The sequence below is a fragment of the Phaseolus vulgaris genome, chromosome 2 (genome assembly GCF_000499845.2).
Source record: "Phaseolus vulgaris cultivar G19833 chromosome 2, P. vulgaris v2.0, whole genome shotgun sequence".
Taxonomy (NCBI): domain Eukaryota; kingdom Viridiplantae; phylum Streptophyta; class Magnoliopsida; order Fabales; family Fabaceae; genus Phaseolus; species Phaseolus vulgaris.
This window is the reverse complement of record NC_023758.2, coordinates 436,063-458,986: the sequence shown is the minus strand read 5'-3', so window position 1 is coordinate 458,986 and position 22,924 is coordinate 436,063. Positions and strand designations below refer to the sequence as shown.

Sequence of the window (22,924 nt, the reverse complement as noted above, 5' to 3'; positions counted from 1 at the left end):
TTTATATATAATAACATTTTTTTTTCGCATTCTTATAACTTACTGTAATTTTTAATTATGTTTATATTTGATTTTATATTAATACAATATTATATAGTATTAGTATTTAAATTAATTACTTTATATATTAAACAAATATCTATCATTGATATTAATATTTAATGAATTATTTGATAACTTTTTAATTATTATTATTATATTATTATTCTCCGTCTGTAGACCCGTAAAATGAAACTCTTTGAAATATTTATAAAATAAATTTAAATTAATATACTCTAAACAAAATTAATAGTTTTTTATATAGTAAATTTTAATTGATGTTATATAAGGTTTTCTTAATGTAGTATAATAATTTTGAATTAATTAATTTAAATCTTTTATATTTAAAACTTTTAATATATTTATTATTTTGTTATTAATATTAATGCTTGACTGACATCCTTAAAAAATTGTCCTTATAATTTATAATTTTCCTTTATGGTATATATAATAAATTAAAATCAATGTATTATAACGTTTTTTAATACACTATAATGGCCATTTTAAATGTTTTACATTCAAAAGTTATTATACGCATGTGTAATTATTAATATGCATATTTTATAATAATGTTTATTTTAATGCAATTAGTTATATAAAATATAAACTTAATACTCTCAAGTAAGATAATTAGCATCTTATAAATATATTAGATTAAGAAAAAATAGTATAAATATTTTTATGGACAAATAGGATTACAGATAAGAATTTAAATTATTTGATTATATATATATATATATATATGATAAAATGTGTTATATTGCTTTGTTGTTAAAAATCAGATACAGGTTGTTTTCATCATCTCGAGTGTTGTGTTAGGGTGTTGTGTTTAGGGTTTAGGATGTATGATGTGATTGAGTAGATTATACAAATATATCACATTGTTAATGGATATTTGTCACTGGGGCATATTTATTCTATCTCGTGGGATACACCGTATTTGTGGACAAATGTCATGTTAATGGGTGTGTTGTACTTCAGGTTCTTCAATAAACTTATTTGTTTTATGTTATGCAATTATAGTTATTTTGATGAAATTATGAATACTTAATATTGTAACATGTAAGGATATATATATATAGAGAAACTTTCCCTAATATCGATATAGGAATATCTTTTTACTATGAGATATGTGGTCACCCAATAATTATTTATGTTTTTTGAGAAATTAGGTTCTAACTTGATGATTTTACCTTATTTGCAATCAAAATGGAGGTCATACGAGGAGCATCGCACCATATATCGTTTGCGTAAAATTCCATGTTCTTTGGTACATTCAATTGGGGACTAACATCCATCTTCATTTCCTAAAGCGTGTGTTGCGTCATTTGTAAACAATCACATGCCTCTCCTTTCCCACCATTCCTATTGTCTTCCCGTAAGGTGTTTATTGTCGAGTTGGAAGACCGATGGTTGTATTTTGTTGGCCACCACATAGTGATTTCACCAAGGTCACACATTCAGTTGTATGTGTGGCTAAATACATAAAGTGATTTGATATATATTTTGAAATTGACCGACCTAATGTGATATCTCCCTGACATCTTCAAACTTTAAAGGTTCAAGATACGAAGTTGGTTTCGCAGTAGCAACATCACATTATGGTAAATGCTTAAAGTTATTGATTACAATTAGTAAAATGTTTATATAAATATATTTTTATAGTATACACTAGGATCTATGTATATATATTTTTATGTTTGTCAAATATATTTGTATTTTTTACTTTTATAACTTGACAACAAAATAAGGAAACTCAACCCTCCATGGATCCATATCAAAGAACATCAAACATCAAATATACTTTTGTGCAAAGTTTCTCTTATCACATTGTTAAGTACATGAAGATTTTTATCTTTAAATATTACATGTACCGGTTGGTACTAGGCGAGCTGGTTTCGGCTTTGGTCACCGACCAAGTGAGAGAATGTTTCAAGACATGGAATACAAGATAGTGATGACAATTACAACGGTACTTAATGACTCATAATTAATATTTCGAAATATGCAGAAGATTTATCTGATGAATCAGCTAAATAACTCATAATTATTAACTGAATGACGCACATTCCTATCAATAAGGGACCACGATATAGGTAAGTTAATAACTGATATTTGGCCATCATGACCACAACCCATAACCAGTACTATAAATAAAGTCCTATGAGGATGAACAATATACGTTTTTTCTATTTGACCAGAATACACTCTCTACAAGAGTAATTACTTAAGAATGTCTTTTGCAGGTCACCTCATGACCGAGCGTGAGCATTTAAGGAAAAAGTCTTAAAGGAAGCAAATAGAAGATTACCGACATGTCAATAATTATACGTACAATCACAAATACTATCTAAGGGTCCCTTTGCCTATACAAGTACATTACACAACAACCATTTTTCGAAATTTATATAAAACAAAAATGTTAAAATATAAAAAAGGAAACTATAATATACAATACTCTTTGTGCTAAGCTTTTTGTGCTTTTTGTGTAATGAAGTCTTTAATTAAAATGTGTCAAACTTTTCTATTCTTTACTTTATGAAGCTATTCAATATTTTAATTTTTGAAAAATATTTGTTTTAAACTATATTATGTTATTGTGGTTAGGGTTGATAATAAAGAATTTTTGTATTTTTTTATGTTTGAAATTAAGAAGGATAATAACGAGTAACTGATGCATTTATTTATAATTATTTTTTTTATTAATTGGTTACTTAAAAAAAAGGAGAATTGAACTTAACTGAATTTTTGTTATAAACTATTATGTTATCATCATTTCAAATTCTTAAATTTGTTTTTTTATTTTTATATTTTCTTGGATGTGCAATCTTTTTTATAAAAATTAATTACACATTTAATATTTTATTTTGTAGTTACCTATAATATATAACTAATTGTTAACATATTTTTAAATATAACATGTTATGATCACTTATGAACTGTAATATTTTGTAACAGTAATTAGATAAAAAACTATTAATTTTAAAAAAATTAAAAAACCCAATTATTCAATTAAAATTTTATAAAAGTTAAAATTAAACATTTGTGAAATTATAGACACAGAAGATACTTAACCCTTTATAACATTGTTTAAGGAAATATAGACCTACTCTCCTCAGTATAAATAAAATAGTATAATGCGCAGAACGTGGAAGTTCAGGGGATCAGTGTATGTGTATGTATCCGTATGTTCTTTGAATACGTCTCTACGCACTCGCGCGCATACGCTCAATCACCCTTTGTGTATGTGTCTCACACTTTCATCCTTCTTTGAGAGTACCTGCCCTTCTCTTCTCTCTCTTCTTCCATATTCTCACACCCAACCCTAACCCTAATCACGAAAATTCACAATCCCGTTCCACCTCGACCTTCGTGTTCGCTTAAAACCCTAGCTCCGATACTCCAAGGATCGGAGGCTCCTCTTCCTGATTCCGAAAACCCTAACAATGGACTCGCAACAGAACAATCTATTCGACACCGCTTCGCAGCCCGACACCGGCAACGACGCCTACACCTTCCTCGAATTTAACACGCAGGGCGAGGATTTTGACTACCCTGAATTCCGCGACCCGATTAGGTCACCGGTAGCTTGGCCGACTCCGTCCGATTCGCTTGCGGACCCGTCGGAGCGCGGCGCAGTCGGGGGACCAGGCTCCGATCACCAGTCCGACGCCTCACCTGTCTCCGCGGCTCCTGGCAGCGCCACCAAGGGCGGCCGGTCGGGGAACGGCGGTGGACACAGCAGCCAGATGGTCGATGCGCTTGCGGCGGGGATGAGTGGGTTGAATTTCGAGGACACTGGGGATGATGATAACTATGAGTACGGTAAAGGAGATTTTACCGAACACGCCTGCCGCTATTGCGGGGTTTCCAATCCCGCGTGCGTTGTGAGGTGCAATGTACCTTCATGTCGCAAGTGGTTCTGTAATTCACGGGGGAATACTTCTGGATCACATATTGTCAATCACCTGGTAACTGCATTTTCCTTTTCTTGTTATTTTTCTTATGTTATGTGATATTGAATTTACTTATTTGCTTGCTCTTTGGCGTTTTCATTTGTGGTGGGTCGGTGTTTACATATCAAGTAGTGAGGTTCTTGACCGTGTGGTGTGTTTTTATTGTTCCATTCAAATTACGAAGAGGATCCTAGATATTCATGCAGTACTCGAAATTAGACTGTTCAGAAGAAATTATTGATATTTAGTGAGCATATTAGAACTGACTAGTTTTCAACGCCCATGTTTGTGGAGCTAGTGCGTGATTCCCTAGGTTATTATTTTATGTTTTTGAAGTTGTTGAACTAGAAGAATTTGTGCCTGTGGGCTGTTGGTCTTGTGTAGCCCTTGAAGCTTTAGAAATCCAACTTGTTGGTTTTACAACATGAGCATGTAAACCATTCCCCAAATATATTGATGGGCATGGCTTGCTTGTTCGCTGGCAATAATTGATGTATTTTATCTACTCTGTCCATATATTAAATAATCATTTGAAAAACTTAGGTTAATGAAGATTACCAGTCACATTTTGATTGAATTCTACTTATTATTTATTTACACTTTTTAGGAGGGTTTATCAAACTTAGTGATCAGTTTATGTAATGTAACCACTTTAGATTAATGAATCTACTTAATAGTTTTTGAAGGCAATTTGAAGTTTTGCTTTTCCTTAGATCTCACAATTACCGACTGGATGTTTCTAGGAAGATAGAGTTCATAGTTTCATTTGTGCAGTTTCCAGCATTTGAAGGATTTTTTAAGTTAATCATGAATTGTCATGAGATATTGTAAATGTTAATTTGGCTTTAATTCATAGTTTTTTTTGGTTGAATTCCAAATTAATAGTTAGTCTTAAATAAAGCACATGTCATGTCACACATTCATAGGACATGTAGTTGGACAGCTTGTATTTTAGCATTTTCAGGGTTTCACTCACAAAGATCTTGAAATTCAATAGTAGATTTCCTATTCTAGCACTTTGCTTATGTCATGATTTTTAGTACTTACTTACCTAGCAAAATTGAAAAAATTAGGAGCCAAAACAAGTCATTTTCCATTTGGTCCGGCTAGATCCTGACTGGATCTGGTGCAACTCAACAGAAAATAACCCTTCTAAATGATATTTTTCTGAATTGGCTGAGTTGTTTGAGTCATTATTTATTGGGTATTTTAACCTATAACAGAGTGCCATTTTTGCTTTCTCCCTGTAATTATTATTGTCAGGCTGCTATGTTTTTTGTATAAGGGTGACTGAGATTCTAATAGCTATGTTCTTCATTATCTTGAATCTTTTTTCAAGTTTGTTGTGTATATATTTGTATTGTAGTCACTTGTGTAGAATGCTGATTTTGCAGAAAAAGACAGTTAAGGGAAACAGGAAATAAATTTATGCATTCACATGTTTGTGTATATATTTGTATGGTAGTTGTGTAGAATGCTCTTTTTTGCAGAAAAAGACAGTTAAGGGAAACAGGAAATTAATTTATGCATTCACATGTTTGCTACTTACGTACTTATGTTTCTTTAATTTTTTTTATGAGCAAGTATTGTCTTAATGGTTAAAATATGCTTACTAATAAGAAAGGGGAGGGGTGGTTGGTGGCCCACTTTTGGAAGCTAGAAAAATATAAACAATTCTGCAGCTTGATTTTCTTAAGTTCGAGACTCAAGAACTTGTAATTTTTCTTACATGTTTTACTGATTAGCAATAGACCTGTTTTTTTGGGTATGCTTATGAATTTCTGATTCAAGTATTATCCTTGTTTTTTCAGGCAAAGGTGTTTATTTGACAGATTTTTTTTTTTGCTGTGTAATGACGATAATTTATATTGGTCTTTGGTGTGCAAATATAGCTTATGATAAATTTTTTAAATGTAGGTTCGGGCTAAACACAAGGAAGTCTGTCTACACAAAGATAGTCCGTTGGGAGAAACAATTCTTGAATGCTACAATTGTGGATGTCGTAATGTTTTTCTCCTTGGATTTATTTCTGCAAAGACAGAAAGCGTAGTTGTCTTACTATGTCGTGAACCTTGTTTGAGTGTTAATGCGTTGAAGGACATGAATTGGGACCTTAGTCAATGGTGCCCCTTGATTGACGATAGGTGTTTCTTGCAGTGGCTTGTCAAGGTTACTATGTTACTTTTTGGTTAACTAATATAATGTTATACATGTTTTGTCGATCCATCTTCGATACATCTTGTTTTCTGCTGCAGATCCCATCTGAACAGGAGCAGTTAAGAGCTCGCCAAATAAGTGCACAGCAAATAAATAAGGTGGAGGAATTGTGGAAGACAAATCCTGATGCTTCCTTTGAGGATCTTGAGAAGCCTGGTGTAGATGATGAACCTCAGTCCGTGGCTTTGAAATATGAAGATGCATATCAGGTGTGCATTCAGGATGTCTTGCTTTTTTTTTTACTTTCACATTTACAATTTCTATGGTATATACATGGGTCTTATTTATTACATTTCTTGTTTTGTCTCTTTGTCCTAGTATCAAAATGTATTTGCACCTCTTATTAAGCTTGAAGCTGATTATGATAAGGTAATTTTTGTTCTTTACTCCATTGTAAGATATTTTATATAGTTTCTTTGCCTTTCTTATTCTGCTTGTACTTTTGGAACACTTCTCTAAGCAAGAAATTCTGATTGCTTTATGTTTCCTCACATCTTGTGTAATATGTTTTCTTCCCTGTATCTATATGTTGTTGTAGATGATGAAAGAATCACAAAGTAAGGACAATGTGACTATTCGATGGGATGTTGGTCTTAATAAGAAGCGTGTTGCCTATTTTGTATTTCCAAAGGTATACCTTTTTCTTAGTCTTCGATTTATTGCTGTTGTTCTACGTTGTATCCGCTGTCTTGTCTTATGTTCTTTATAATTTGTTTTCTAAGTTTTCTTTAGCACTTATACTTTCTTTGTGATGATAAACAATATACTGTAGGAGGATAATGAGTTGCGGCTTGTACCTGGTGACGAGTTACGATTGCGTTATTCTGGTGATGCTGCTCATCCTGCATGGCAGTCAGTGGGTCATGTGGTATGGATGAATGTTTTTTTTCCCTCTATCTGTAGCGTATGAAAAACGACCCTGGTTGTTTTATTTTAGTCTTCACATTTTGTCTTTATGCTATCAGTGAAACTTTTAATGTACGTTGGGTAAAAAATACTTGAAAAAATGGGCTGATAAATATAATAAAGAAAATTATTTTCAAATAATTAAACTTGTGCATACTTGTCTCTCTACTATACTCATATTAGATCCAATTATCTTTTGACCAATGCCCAAATACACATTGCTCCTTTTCGAGAAGTAAAGAAAGCTCTATTGATTTTTATAAGCTATTGTTCTACTGTTCACTTGTTTAGTAATATACTGTATTGGCTATTTCTTTAAATTATTCAATTATATGATGTATAAGATTCTTCATGTTTTATTTTTTAGATTAAGCTAACTGCACAAGAGGAGGTTGCACTGGAGCTTCGTGCAAGTCAGGTGAATTTAACATTACTTTGTGATGCTTGTATCGTGCTTTTATGCTTTTTATTTGGCTTTTTACTTATTTCTCTTCTTGTTTTCAGGGGGTTCCTGTTGATGTTAACCATGGGTTCAGTGTTGATTTTGTTTGGAAAAGTACAAGCTTTGATAGGATGCAGGGAGCTATGAAAACCTTTGCTGTTGATGAGACAAGTGTTAGTGGGTAAGTCTGCCCAAATTGGATTTGATTTGATGCCTTGTATTTCTATTTCCTTTCATATTTTTTTTCCATTTTTTCACCTAATTAGAAGATTTCCATGCTTAGGTTAGGATTGTGTATATTTTTTTTATAGAACATGACAATGCACTTGGCTGTGGTTCTATTAGTTACTATTATTTGGAGTGTGTTTAAGAATGGGTGGGTAACAGAAATCCTAATAAACAACACCTACTATGCTACCAAAAGCAGAGTAACAGAAAGAGTTTGCATTCCTTCAGAATGTTTAGTAACACAAACACTAGTGTAAACAAAATTACCCCCCAAAAGGAGCACCCTCCTTTTCAGTCTTACGTCAATGTGAAAGTGTAAGCTGAAAAAAGCCCCACCACAACAGAGACCTATTTATTAAGCCAAACCGCATACTTAATAATCAGTTACAACTAGTAACAATTTAACCACTTTTACTTTTTCTTTATAATAGACCTGTAAAGGCTGTTCTCACTCCTTTTCGGTCCTGCCACCATTTCTAACAGACTGTAAACTGTATCAGGATTTTTGTTTGTTTTAACTTTTAAATAGTTGATTATGACTTTTTGTTGATTTTTTTACAATTTCTGATAATTATGTAGGTATATTTATCATCACTTACTGGGTCACGAAGTTGAGGTTCAGATGGTGCGAAATGCTTTGCCTCGTCGCTTTGGTGCACCTGGGCTTCCGGAGCTGAATGCATCTCAAGTATGTTGTTTCTTCAGATATGTTACCCCTGTTTAATGTGTTTCTTTCTATTATGTTTAATATTGCTCTCTTTTTTTCCTGCTATAGTCTGGCCATGGCTGTTGGCAAATTAGTTGCTGCTTTTGGGTATGCTTTAGGAGTTGGGAGGGAACATTTGTGTGAGGGAATGTAATAAATGCTTGCCCTTGATTGTTCAAACTTGATGAGCAAACAATGCTTTAAAAAAAAGGAAAATAAAAATATATAATGCACTTCTTTACTAATTTACTATTTTACTATTGTGTCAGCATTGAATTTTAACAATGTGACCATTATATTTATTTTTGTGAGGGATTGTAATAAATGCTTGCCCTTGATTGTTCGAACTTGATGAGCAAACAATGCTTTAAAGAAAGAAAATAAAAATATATAATGCACTTCTTTACTAATTTGCTTTTGTGTTAGCATTGAATTTTAACAATGTTTTGGAAAAATGTATTTTGACCATTATATTTATTTGTAATGTTCGGATGTATAGCTTAATAATTTGTTGCATACCTTGTCAATTTTGAAGTATTAAAGAACCTGAATAGAACTGGTAAATTGCCTTGTCAGCTTACCATATTATTTTGTATCTTGTAAAATTGTAAAAAAAGTTCACTTATCATCAATGTTTGTAGGTTTTTGCTGTCAAGAGTGTTCTTCAGAGGCCTATTAGTTTGATTCAAGGACCACCTGGAACTGGTAAGACTGTAACTTCTGCAGCACTTGTATATCACATGGCCAAGCAAGGCCAGGGACAGGTATGTTCTTAAATGTTTCCTTGATATCATTAGTTTTTCTGCTGTGTTTCTGTTCATTTATTGCCATCCCCTCACAACTTATTTTTCAGGTTTTGGTTTGTGCACCCAGTAATGTAGCTGTTGACCAGCTAGCTGAAAAGATTAGTGCTACTGGATTAAAGGTATAGTCAATGTTAATTGTGTTATGTATAAAAAAAGTGAAGGTCTTGTCTAATACAAATCTTCCATTCAAGGTTGTGAGGCTTTGTGCAAAGTCAAGGGAAGCTGTCAGTTCTCCTGTTGAGCATTTAACTCTCCACTATCAGGTTAGTGCCTTCCACTAATATTCTTTTCATATCATGACTACACGCAGTATACTTCTGTATTGCATAATGCATTTTGAAATTGTGAATCACTGCATGATGCATGTGAATGTTAATGGTGTCTATTGTAATTGTAGGTTCGACATCTGGACACATCTGACAAGAGCGAACTTCATAAGTTGCAACAGCTGAAGGATGAGCAAGGTCTTGGTGCCTTTTTAAAACTGTTATAGCCTCATTTCGTTAACTTTTGTACATCCTGTTTTATCCAAATATCTATTTGCAAGTTTTACATCTGTTAGGGATTAAGTAGAAACTGTGCCTTTTCTGCTTTTCAATGTTCTGTTGTTTGTTACTGACAATGCTATGTTTTAAGTTGTACTGGGTAAAAATGACATTTTGTTTCATCATATTTCAGGTGAACTTTCCAGCAGTGATGAGAAAAAATACAAAGCTCTTAAGCGAGCAACAGAGAGGGAGATTTCTCAGAGTGCAGATGTGATCTGCTGTACATGTGTTGGTGCTGGAGATCCTCGGCTTGCAAACTTTAGGTTCCGTCAGGTTGACATACAAATCCTTTTTATGTCTAACTTTCATTCTCAATCACTTTCTACACTATTTTTCATTAATATTTTTTCTATTTTTTTTTCTGCAGGTGCTTATTGACGAGTCTACTCAAGCAACTGAACCCGAGTGCCTCATACCTTTGGTCCTAGGAGCAAAGCAGGTATTTTGTTAAATATGTACATGCAGTTGTGTGCCCTTCGGTTGTTGATGTTTTGAACAAGATGTTTTTCTTTAGGTTGTTCTTGTTGGCGATCATTGTCAGCTTGGTCCAGTTATTATGTGCAAGAAAGCAGCCCGTGCTGGATTAGCACAGTCACTTTTTGAACGCCTTGTTCTACTTGGTGTTAAACCAATTAGGTTGCAGGTAAAGGTCCTTTTAAGTATTGTTCATTGGTTTTATAAGAGCCTGTAGTGTTCCATGCTGAATTTGTTTAGTTCGAATTTTTTTTTCTAATTTTTTTACTATACTAACTGAATTTTTTGGTTTTATTATCTCAAACATCAGGTTCAGTACCGTATGCATCCATGTCTTTCAGAATTTCCCTCAAACAGCTTCTATGAAGGCACCCTGCAAAATGGAGTTACTGTTAATGAAAGGCAATCATCAGGAATCGATTTTCCATGGCCAGTTCCAAACCGTCCTATGTTTTTCTATGTTCAGGTACTTTTAAGACATGTGTGTGTTTATGTTATTTTCTTTTGTTATTACCGAAATATTCCTATCATAATCCACACCATCTTGTCAATTTTTGTGGTTCTTTTGTTTTGTGCTTGTCATTTTGTGCCTTGTTCATACCAAAATGTACCTACCTGTTTTGTAGATGGGACAAGAAGAGATAAGTGCCAGCGGAACATCTTATTTAAATAGGACCGAGGCTGCAAATGTTGAAAAGATTGTAACTACTTTCTTAAAAAGTGGTGTGGTTCCAAGCCAGGTATCTTTCGTACTGGAAATTAAGCAGAGGGGTTTACACTAACACTGTTAAAGTTCATATTAATATTAATATTCGTTTAAATGCTTTAACAGATTGGTGTTATAACACCTTATGAAGGACAAAGAGCTTATATTGTGAACTATATGTCTAGAAATGGTGCTCTCAGGCAGCAGCTTTACAAGGAGATCGAGGTTTGAGACAGATATCTTTAGTTCTATGTTCAATCTCTGTTCTTGTTGCAGTTGCTACATGAGTTTTGTTCTTTTCAGGTTGCTAGTGTCGATTCTTTTCAAGGAAGGGAGAAAGACTACATCATTCTTTCTTGTGTTAGAAGTAACGAACATCAGGTAGGTGAACTTATCCTTTGTTTGTTGCCTTCAAAGTTTTCATGCTTCGCATATCTTCATTTTGCGTCATTATTTAGAATGATTGATTTGACTTCTATACCCTTTCTGTAGGGTATTGGATTCCTGAATGATCCTAGGAGGCTCAATGTTGCTTTGACTCGAGCAAGATATGGTATTGTTATTTTGGGAAACCCTAAAGTTTTGAGCAAGCAGCCTTTGTGGAATAGTTTATTGACTCACTACAAGGTAGTTTTTTGTTTTGAGGTTTTATCTGTTTCTTTAAAGCTTTATGGGACATAGCAGAAGTTAGAATTTAATTTGAAATGTTTGTGCTAATTGTAGAATTATGATAAGAGTTTTCTCATAAGGGATTTCACATTGATATCCTTTTTTTTCCATACAGGAACATGAGTGCTTAGTTGAAGGGCCTTTAAATAATTTGAAGCAAAGTATGGTTCAGTTTCAGAAACCCAAGAAGGTAGGTGCTCAAGGATGGTATGGTGTTGATTTATTTGCTTTGTGCATGTGGTAAGGGTCTGTTAATGCATTCAGGTGGGGTGTTTTTCTGGTGAGGTATTTGTTTATTGAGATGGTTAATATCTTTTTCATGGTTTGTTTTGATTCAGATTTATAATGAACGAAGGCTTTTTTATGGAGGTGGACCTGGAATTGCGGCTAATGATAATTTTGGTTCTGTTGGATCTGGAGCTGGAACAAGTTCAGATCGGAGGAGCAGTCGAGGAAGGGGTATGAACATTATCCTAGTGTAACTTTTTGTTGGACAGGGTTGTTTTTTTCCAAAAGCACTTTTAGGTCAACCTTGTGGTCTTATTATATATGTCCTGATTAAGAGTACCTGTGATTTATAATTTTTTTAATTTTAACATTTTAAACACCTGCCTGATGGAGGTTTTGATATTTTAATTTAGAGTGTATGTATGTCAACAATTTTTCTGTTAACTGTAGGGTCTTATATACCTCCTGGTCCACCTAATGGAACTCATAAGCCTGGAGTGCATCCTGCTGGATATCCTGTCCCAAGGGTTCCCTTGCCTCCCTTTCATGGTGGTCCCCAATCTCAACCATATGCCATTCCATCACGTGGGGCCGTTCATGGACCTGTTGGGGCAGTTCCTCATGTTCCATCCCCAGGGAGTCGGGGCTTTGGTGCTGGTAGAGGGAATTCTGGTGCTCCAATTGGCAATCATCTTCCACACCAACAAGGCACCCAACAGCCTATTGGTAATATTGGATCTACCTTTAACTTCCCTACTCTAGAGAATCCTAACAGCCAGCCATCTGTTGGTGGTCCTTTATCTCAACCTGGGTTTGCAAACAATGTACGTACTTTCATCATGCTAGCTTAATATGTTCTATCTTCATATCTTAAAGTCATCTTTTGTCTGGGTTATGACTATTTTTTCTATTGGATATTAGATGCCAGTTCAAGGGGCTGGCCAGTCATTTCGTGACCAATTTTCTATGCCTGGAATGTCCCAGGTATTTATTGTGACTTGGTAGAAGCTTGATATTGTTTCTATGTAAAAAATTGGGTCATTTTTTTGTATTTTGGTTTAAATTTACCATCAGGACTTTTTGGGCGATGACTTCAAAAGCCAGGGATCTCATGTTCCTTACAATGTCACTGATTTCTCTACTCAGGTTTGTGAACTACTGTTAATATTTTATGAACTATATTTGTTCTTTAGAATTAAATTTGCTTTATCAGTCCTGCAAAACAGGGTGCAGAGCTTTGTCCTTCCCATTGATTAAATCCTATCAGTTAGATGTTCATGTTCATTTGTTGTTTTTGTACTGACACTTTGACCACCTTAAGGCTTCTCAAAGTGGATATGCTGTTGATTTTGCCACACAAGGAGCACAAGGTGGATTCCATGGGAATTTTCTTAACCAGAATTCTCAAGCTGGATATTCTCGTTTTGGTTCTGGAAACGACTTTATGTCTCAGGTTGTTGAAGATTCTAGTAATGAGCATCCCCCCCCCCCCCCCCCTTCTATCTGTGTTGCCTTGTCCTTCCTTTTCTGATTTTCCTTTCTTTTAATTTATAGGACTACATGGGCCATGGATCACAAGGTCTTTTTACTCAGGTGGGATTCAATGATCCGTTGCAAGATGATTCAACTCAAAGCCATTTTGGTGTGGCCAATGCCAACCCTCTTCAGTCCCAGGTTTTTTGTAGTTCCAACCTTTCTATTAGAAGTGATGTAATTACGAAATTTGAAAGGCTGTGATTGTTTTACTGTTTGTCATTCCCGTTTGATTTACTCAACCCCATAGTTTTTCCCCTGGTAAATTTTGTGGGTTCTTTGTACAGATGAATTCTCTCTACTCCCAACCTTTTGCTCACTACAACACACAGCCGCTTAACATGCAAGCTTCACAACAGCAGTCTCAGACTCAGAACTCCCAAAATCAGAAAATCCACTATAACGGTTGAGGAACTTATTGTGGCTTTGATGGGTTATATAGTCTTTGCAATCAACAACTGGGTTTGTGCCTGTCTTTTGTGCTGAATTACGTTTGCAAGAGACATCCGAAGGATTGCCTTGGGATAGCTATACCGAAGGATTGGTATATATGATTTGAGTTGATGGAATTTTGGGGCATTACAAAGATACAAGCAGGCGCATCCCGGGCTGAAAAATGATAAGATAACCCCCTTTACCTTACTGAAGTTTTGTATTGTTTGGGATTAAGGTGAAAAAGTTCGAGAAAGCATTACATGGAATGGTTTTGTCGAAAGGGTTTCGATCTTGAAGTGGAAGGGCGGTTTTCCATGTCGGTGAAATACTGAATATAGTAATCTATACGGCAGCAATTATCGCCAAGGAAGTTATTGTACAGAAAGCAGGGATGCGGTGAACCCTTTCAGCTCTTCCTGACATGTAATTTAAACTCGATTTTATAAACACTCCACATGTTGAATGTTATATTATGCAACTGCTGCCACCCGGAATTTTCTGTGGCATATAAAAGTGTGATAGTTGTTTTCCATGTAAAATAGTATCTTATATTTGCAACAACATCTGAGTGCTTTGAGTAGTAATTAAGCAAAATGGATATTTCAATCTTACTGGAGTTGGAATTTACAAATCTTAAGAAGTGTATTGCTTTCAAAGCATGACGTGCAAATTTAATTTTAACAGTTAATAGTATGGTTCTTTGAAAGTATCAAGGTGTTGACATTTGTTTCGGTTTTTATACTTGTAAGTGATAATGGCATAGGCCGATTTAAATGTTATGTTAACTAGCATTTTCAAAGATTCTTGACTACAAAGAAGTTCAGTCTCAAAGTGGTGCCGAAGTTAGAATCAGTACAAAGTAATTTTATCATTGTATTTTTAAAATAGGTTTTTACTGGAAATTATCAGCTATTTTCCTATTCAAATCCCTTCTACGTCCTAGCTTTTGTAATGCAACATTTGTGGTTGACATCAATGGGGATTTCTTTTTAGACCTCTTAGGAAGGCTTGTTCAGTCCAGGATTGGCTTTCAGATCTGAAATTTACTTTTGGAATGGAAAATCTTGAATCTACTCTTCCTAGAAAGCACTTTCAATTTTGAAAATTTGGGAAATTTCTGTATCACTTAATCCAGAAGAGACAACACAAATATGGAGACTACAATCATGCTCTTCATTCACTACAACCAATACAAAATCAAACTACATGTTTCCAATGGGACCATGTCAGATTCTACACATATTATAACATAAAGTTGATGTAAACATTCTTTTTATCTTGAGTAGACTTTAACTAATTAAGAGTCTATTTTAATTGGTATTAGTTATTAGTTAGGTATATTGTATTATTGGTTGGATCATCTTTCCTTATTATGCTCAATATTTTTAATATAAGTACTAAAAAATATCATTTAAAAAAACAAATAAACAAATATCAATTAGTCATATACATATTTTAAGCATAATTTATCTAAATACTTAGAAAAGTAAATTTGTCCAGTAATCAACAAAGAATTATACCATATAAATAAATAAATAAAAGTCTAATGTTGAAATTAATTGATACACGTCTACATTAAAGTTTTAAATCAAATATGTCAAAAACAATTTTATCTAACTTATCCTTATTTTAGGATTGATGAATATTTTGTTCCGATTGGGTGAGAGTAGGAAAACAAAAGGTGATTTTTTAATTAAGAGAAAAGATTAAAGTTTAAAGAAAATAAGTCTAGAATATTTGATTCTGATGAAAAAATTAAATCAATTGAGTAATATAATAAATTACAAAAAATATTTTAATTTTATATATTTAAGTATATTTTTATAATTTTTTTTATTTATAACTTTTTCATAATTTATCTAATTAATATATTATTGTTAAAGTTGTTGAATATCAAGGGTTCAAGGTATGGTTGATGAAATTTAATGTCTTGTATTTGTAATTTATAAAGAATTTAAAAAAAATGGTTAAAATATTTTTTAAATTGTTTATGGAAAAACTTTATGAAAAGTTAATGGTTTTAATTTATTCTTTTATTAATCAATTAATTAAAAGTTTTAAATTTGTTTTTTACTGATTAAAACATTTATGATATTTTTAGAAATTTGTTTTATATGTTAAAATTGTGTTTTGATATATTTAAAAAAATAATTACAAGGTTTTAACATTTGAAAATAACTGGTTAATTTACTTTAAGTGAAATCAAATAGTGTATTTAATATTTAACATATTGTTTTTCTGATAGTTATCTTCTGGAGACTATTTTATGTGTATCTGAGTTTGTAAAAAGAATTTTTGTTTTTAGAAAAATGTTCCACGGATAAGTGTGCGTTTTCAAATATGTGAGAAAGTGTTCATAATATATTTTTCAAAAGATCTTTCTGATTTTTTTTTTTAGGTTTTGAAACATAAGGATTCTTCTTAATTTTGGGAAACCATAATATCTGGTTGTGTTTTTTTGATTCAGGTATTTTTTTTCTTACTTTTGTTTTGTTTTGGTTTAGGGTGTAATGGTAGATTCAGTTTTTTCTTTTTAAATTGTTTGTGTTAGTGAAAACTATTTTGGTGTGAAGTGGTAATTAGGTGTAGGTTTTTGAAAAAGGGTGAAGTAGTATAAAAAATTTATTGTTTTTTATTATCTTTTATTCTGCTGTTATATATTTGTTAAATATAATATTTAAACTAATTATATTTCGCAAAAGATTTGTTAATTTTTTATAGACCGCTAATAAAAATTAACATCAATTGTTTTTTTAGAAGAATTGGTTGAAATTGATCTGTTGTTTACGGATAATATTCAAATCAATTGTTGTTGTTTTATAATATGTTTAAATTTTGAAACAAGATTTCTCACATTATTTCATATACTTGAAACAATTTTCCTTGTGTGATGATATTGAAACAATTTCTATGTTGAATTGTATTTTTGGTATTGCATTATATAACTAAAATGTTTTTCAATCTATTGATCTTATAAGTATTTGGTAATCTTTTCACTGTTTTTTTTTTCTTGAAATAAAGTTTTTGTGAAAATCTTTCAAGGTTCAATTCATTTCCCTCTTAAAATCTTCCAGGTTCAATTCATAGCCCTTTTATTTCAACAAAAGTAAGTACTAAAAATAATAAAAGTTTTTTATAATTAATTTTTAATATTTTAATAGTTATTTTTCAACTAATAATAACATATTGATGTTGTTTTGCCTTGATATATAATGATACGGTATTATATTCCTGCACATGTTTTTCTTCCTGCTCCTCCCATAATATAAAGACAAAAATAATCCTATTTTTTAAAAAAACTTCAAAATGTATATAAGACTCACACTACTCTTTCTTCTTTGCCCATAAACTGCACACATAGATTCCATTTAGGGTCTCCATCTCTTAGCACAAGAATGTATTTTTTTTTGTGATAGTGGTTGGTGTCTTGGATTATCATTTTCACAAGTATTACAGACAATGCAGCTGGGTAATTTTAAGGAATCAGGAATCCACATTGGTTTTTTCACATTCCAGATTTGGAAGCCATAAATTTTCCATATTAAAGAATCCGTAAATTTTACAGATTGGAAAATCCGTAAATCTTTCAGATCCATCAATCTGTAACAGAAATTAAGCTTCAGAATTCAGCAATCTAGAAATCAACAATTTATTAACAATTTACTTCCAGAATATCTCCTCATCCGGAAAACAACATGATTTACTTACAAATTGATGAATTCGTAGCACACTCTACCACGGTGTCCTTTTTCAAATAAAAGGTCAAGGTCAGTTTCAGGATTTTTAAAATTATGGGGTGCAGGAAGAAAAATGTAGAGGTGCAGGGTGAAGAAGCCTTTATTTTAATGTAACAAATCCAGTTCTTTATAAAGTAACAAATATTATGAAGACTTATGGTAACTAGTTATGCTTTAACACATAAAATCAGTATCTTTCAAGATGTTATCAATCAATTATATGTTGAACTATAATCAATTATTTCCTTGGTTATGCTTTATTTAGACATTACTTTTAATTATATTATTGTTTTGACAACTTAATGTATTTTTTTCTTTATTTACTCATAAAACATGACTTTATTATTTGTATTTTTTAAAATGATGTAACACAAATTTTATTTTAATTATCTGGTGAGATATAATGCATGATAGAAACTATGTTTGTTGTATTTTCTTAGAAAAAAGAGTGTTCAAATTTATCAATTTGGGGTGATTTAAAGGGATGGAAAACATGAAGAGTATATAAAATTACAATTATAAAACAAATTTTGTCTTTGAAATGACATTTATAAATGTTCTTATTCTTTGAAAAATATTTTTGATCCCAATAACACTGCAATTTAATTTAATTTATGTTGAAAATATTTATTTAATTTATAATGTTTCTATTAAAAAAATTACAAGACAAAAAATAATAAATTAATGAGGGGCAAACATTTAAGTTAATAAGAAATTCAATTGGTTTCATAAGGAATCCATATTCTCTGCTGTATTTTTGGTATTTTCTTTTACTTTGCTTTCAAAATACACTAATTTTTATATATTTTAAAATATCAAAATCAATATATTTTATAACTATATCAAAATCAATGTATTTTAAAAGTACAGTGGAAAAACACTAAAACCCCATCAAATATAATCTAATAATTAAGTTTTTTTTTAAAAAAAATTGATGCTAAAATATTTGATATGGTATAATGAATGATATAACTTTGCAAATTGGACACTAATACCTTTTGAGTAGAAAATATAGTTTGAGAGAATTTGATATAATAATTGTGTTGATTGAAAATTAATAGTATTTAATAATTCATAGATCAGTTATGTAAACATGGTACATAATTGATAACAAATATTCAATGTCACTTTTATTGATCTTTATATAAATCCCTCTTCAATGCTTTATTAAGTTTGATATGAAATTTAATAAAAAATGATAACACCAACAATTCTATCAGTTTATGTGACTTTTCACATGGATCTGATTCATGGGTTAATCATTACAAAGAACACTCAACTAAAAGTATCTTTTATAAGAAACTAAAAAAGAAATTACATGAATTGTGTTTGAGATAATATTAGCAATAAACATTACGTGGCTAACGAATATTAGAGATAAAAAAATATTTTATTAGATCTATATGTTAATGTTTTTAACACAAATAATAATTACTATTATTTTTAATTAGGAAATGTTTCAGACATGTTGTTTCAATCTTTGATTTTACAATAATTACTATTATTATCTTTAATAATTACTATTATTACTATTAGGCCCTTGTAATGAGATAAGAAAGGAATAACATATAGTCACTAATAATGAACTAAATAGAACAACTACTTTGCAAATCTTGAAAAAAGTTTTTCTCCTTTTTCTTTACTTCTAACAAAATCTCTTAAAACATTGTATATTCAAAGTTTAATCTAAACTTAGTGAATTTAGTTTTTTTTTTATTATCTTCTAATATATAATATCTAAGTTCAGAGTGACATCTTGTATTTTTAAATATACGTAAACATCTTAAATAGTGTTTAAGTTATAAGTGATTTGTCTAATAAAGAAAGACGACGTAATATGATTGAAAAAAAATTAACATATACAATATTTGTGTTATAGGCAAAAGTATTGTTTTTATATGGGTTGGAAAAGTTTCGTCTTACTAGTTACAAATGTTCCTTGGTGTCGATTCCTAATAGGTCCTAGTTTTCGGTTTGGATTATTAAATACTTAAGTCAATGCTTAATATTCCATGGTTACGAATAATAAATGTTATTAAATATGTACCTTGTCCTGGATATAGTCGAGTTGAGACTATAAAGTGATATGCTTGATCAACATGAATATCATTGTTAAGTTGTCGTACTAGTTAAATATGTTGATTAATTAAATAGGTTAAGTTTGACAGTTAGACAAATATCTTTTCAATGGATCGAGGTGTTCGATTATGTAATATGACTAAATAAGACCAGATACATCTTAGTTCATAAAATACAAGTATCAATAAAATATTAATGATATTATAATTAACTTGACAAAGTTAGTAAAAAATTATACACAATTTTAATATAAAATGAATTAGAATAATTTCTCTTACTTATATATATATATAACCTAATAGATAACATTTTAATTGTGATTTTATTTTTTGTTAAACATTATTATTTTTAGAATTTTAGTATAGCACTTTTCATTATTTGCTCATTGGTCAAATTTTTAGTATAATAATTTTCTAAAACAAACAACAAATATTATGCATGTGTTTTCCATTTTTTTTGAAATCTATTAAAATATAACTTAACCCCCTTTCTACATTACTTATTTTACATACTTAACTTTTGAGAAAAGCTTTTCAAACTATAATTTAGTAGATTAAGTACATAGTTAAACAGTTTCTACCACAATATTCTTTTCTTTTATAAATACAAATGTAAAGTGTAAACAAAGTCACTTAAAAACTTTAAATGAACTGTACTCTTTTTAATAATTGTGAAGTGGGAGGAAGTCTCTTGTTAAATATATAACCATCCCTATTTTTTTATGTTTGAGTTTTAGTATTTAAAAGTGTGACTTGTTACGAGTGGTAAAACATACCAAGTTGATATGTTTTGGTTTGACCCATTACTGATCTGCCAAAAGTAGGACGGGTTAGACTGGTCTGTCAAACTTATACGGATTAATTGGTAACACACCTCGTCATATGTTGGATTGTCGGGCTAACCTACCATTTTTCAATTTTCTTTCCAATGTTTTTTTGTTTTATTTTTATCTATTTATTTGATTGTAGTTATTAATATCACTTTTTGAACAATAAGAATTAAGTAATAAAATTGAATCAAACTTTAATATTCTAATAAAATAAGGTTTAATAAATAACAAAATAAAATAAATATCAATAATACTTTAATAAATCAAATGATATATATAAAAATTAATATAAATAAAATTTTATATAAAATATTGACCATCACAACTTTTTATTAATAACGGGCTAGCATGACAAATTAACGAATTAAACAAATACGTACGGTTCAAATGATTGATTTGTCCCGTCTAAATAATGGTGGATTGAACAAATCCGACCCACATTAACATAAGTTAACAAATTTGCCTATCCCATTACTTCATTTAATTTTATTTCTTTTCTTTTTTATTAACTTTGGTTCTATACTATATGACTAAATTTGTGGTTCACCCAAACCTTTCCAGTAGAACTTGACTTAACAAATTTGCAATATATATATATATATATATATATACTTATTGTATATCCTAAAATAAAATTTCATCAATAATCCATCGAAAACAAAAGTAGCCACATCTTATGTAAACACAAATTTAAAGTTGCATTCAAGGTTAATATATTTTATAATCACAAGAGAAAGCATCTTTTGGATATGAAGAAAATGAACAAAATTCGTGGAGAGAGTGAAGAAGTTGCCTACATTTGAACAAGCATGTGAGAAGAAAATGTCCCTTGAAAATGAGAAGGACAAAAAGTACCACGTACCTAAAAAAAGTAATAATCAAGTTAAAAGTGAAAAAAAAGAAAGTGGATTTTGTTGCATTAGTTGAGAAGTGTAAATACTAGTAGATGACAATAAAGTGGGTGAATAACACACAATGTGAAAAATGAGATGAGAATTAAAAATGTTTGGTTGAAAAAAGATTAAAAAAAAATTGAGATGATAAAAGAAGAAATACTAGAAATAGATGATAAAAGCATTAGAAAATTGTTAGCACGATTCACCTTTCATTCAATTATATTTTTCTTATTACTTTTTTTAAACGTAGGAAATTGAATCCAACTTTTATTTTTTCCTCTAAGAAAACAAACTCAAAGGTGCACAAAAGAAGTAGTGACTTTGTTTATTTTCTATTTATTTAATAAAAATATTTTATTATGTACATGAAAACAATAAAACATCTACTTATATGGAGAAAAGCGAGTTATTTTAAATATTTTTTAACAAAAAGATTATTATTAATAAGTATGATACTCTTCTTAAATAGCATGTCGGAGTCGGATACTCGTGACACCGACACTCATATGACACTTGTAGGACACATATCTATGAAATGTCTAATTCAAAAAGTATTTGTTAGATTTCTGACAATTATAGTACGGTTCTAACACAATTTTAAGAAGGAAAAATACATTAATTTTCTAAAAATTAAACTTATTATATAAAATTTTATTATGATTATAAAAATAAGAAACAAATCATTTTGAATCAGTCATGAAAAACATCTTTTTGCTCTAAAAAATAATCTAGAACATACTTATGCACATAAATCTTTATTGTCAATTTATATAATTCATAATTATAATATATATATATATCCCCTGTTTTACATTTTAAAAATTATACATATCTTTGTGTCAGTGTCTATATCGTACCAGTGTTTGTGCTATCTACACATACATATATTTTTATAAAGTTTTAAAATGAGTTAATATACAATTAAAGCAAACAATATTTGTTACTCATATAGATAATTATATAATTAAAGCTTCCATTCTTCATTTATTTGATAGAACACTTTGAGAAAAATAAAGAAATAAATTTTTTTTTTGAAGAAGTAAATTTGTTCATAAGTGGTGTTATTTTTTATATTATAAGGTTTTAATATAATATAAGCGCCAACGTAGGAATCCACTAAAAGGGCCAAACAGTTTCATAAGCTGTGCCATTAAAGCAGAAGAATAAAATAAATATAAATTTTAATCGCCAAACAGAAAAAAAAAAGTTGTTGGGATTTTCTTAAACATCATGTCAACAAGAAAATACCCAAATGAATATGAATGGTTAATTAAAAATGATATTAGTCTCATTCAGTTAGCAAAACACGCAACGCGTGAGAACCACACCACCTGTCATCCACGTGCCTTATTCTTATATGTTTCTGTTTCAACAAAATAAACAAATAATAATAATATTTATTATTAGTATTTATTAATTTACTAATCATTGTCGTTTCAGCACTCACGCATTGCTGTCCCACATGCACGTGTAGTGTAGCTTTTCAATAG

The 22,924-nt window shown here is 30.8% G+C and overlaps 1 protein-coding gene across 1 annotated transcript; it reads left to right on the top strand.

The window, feature by feature from the left end:
* The first annotated feature begins 3,189 nt into the window (after window positions 1-3,189).
* Window positions 3,190-14,501, top strand: LOC137809963 (regulator of nonsense transcripts 1 homolog). The gene is made up of 29 exons (XM_068611039.1): window positions 3,190-4,010; window positions 5,913-6,164; window positions 6,251-6,421; window positions 6,531-6,581; window positions 6,751-6,843; window positions 6,985-7,080; window positions 7,486-7,536; window positions 7,623-7,741; window positions 8,368-8,476; window positions 9,136-9,258; window positions 9,348-9,419; window positions 9,492-9,563; window positions 9,698-9,764; window positions 9,979-10,121; window positions 10,216-10,287; window positions 10,363-10,491; window positions 10,633-10,788; window positions 10,949-11,062; window positions 11,155-11,253; window positions 11,332-11,409; window positions 11,521-11,655; window positions 11,813-11,887; window positions 12,036-12,156; window positions 12,376-12,749; window positions 12,847-12,909; window positions 13,000-13,071; window positions 13,247-13,378; window positions 13,480-13,599; window positions 13,746-14,501. The coding sequence occupies exons 1-29, from the start codon at window positions 3,486-3,488 to the stop codon at window positions 13,866-13,868; spliced, it is 3,807 nt and encodes a 1,268-aa protein (XP_068467140.1). The 5' UTR covers window positions 3,190-3,485; the 3' UTR covers window positions 13,869-14,501.
* Window positions 14,502-22,924: the final 8,423 nt, after the last annotated feature.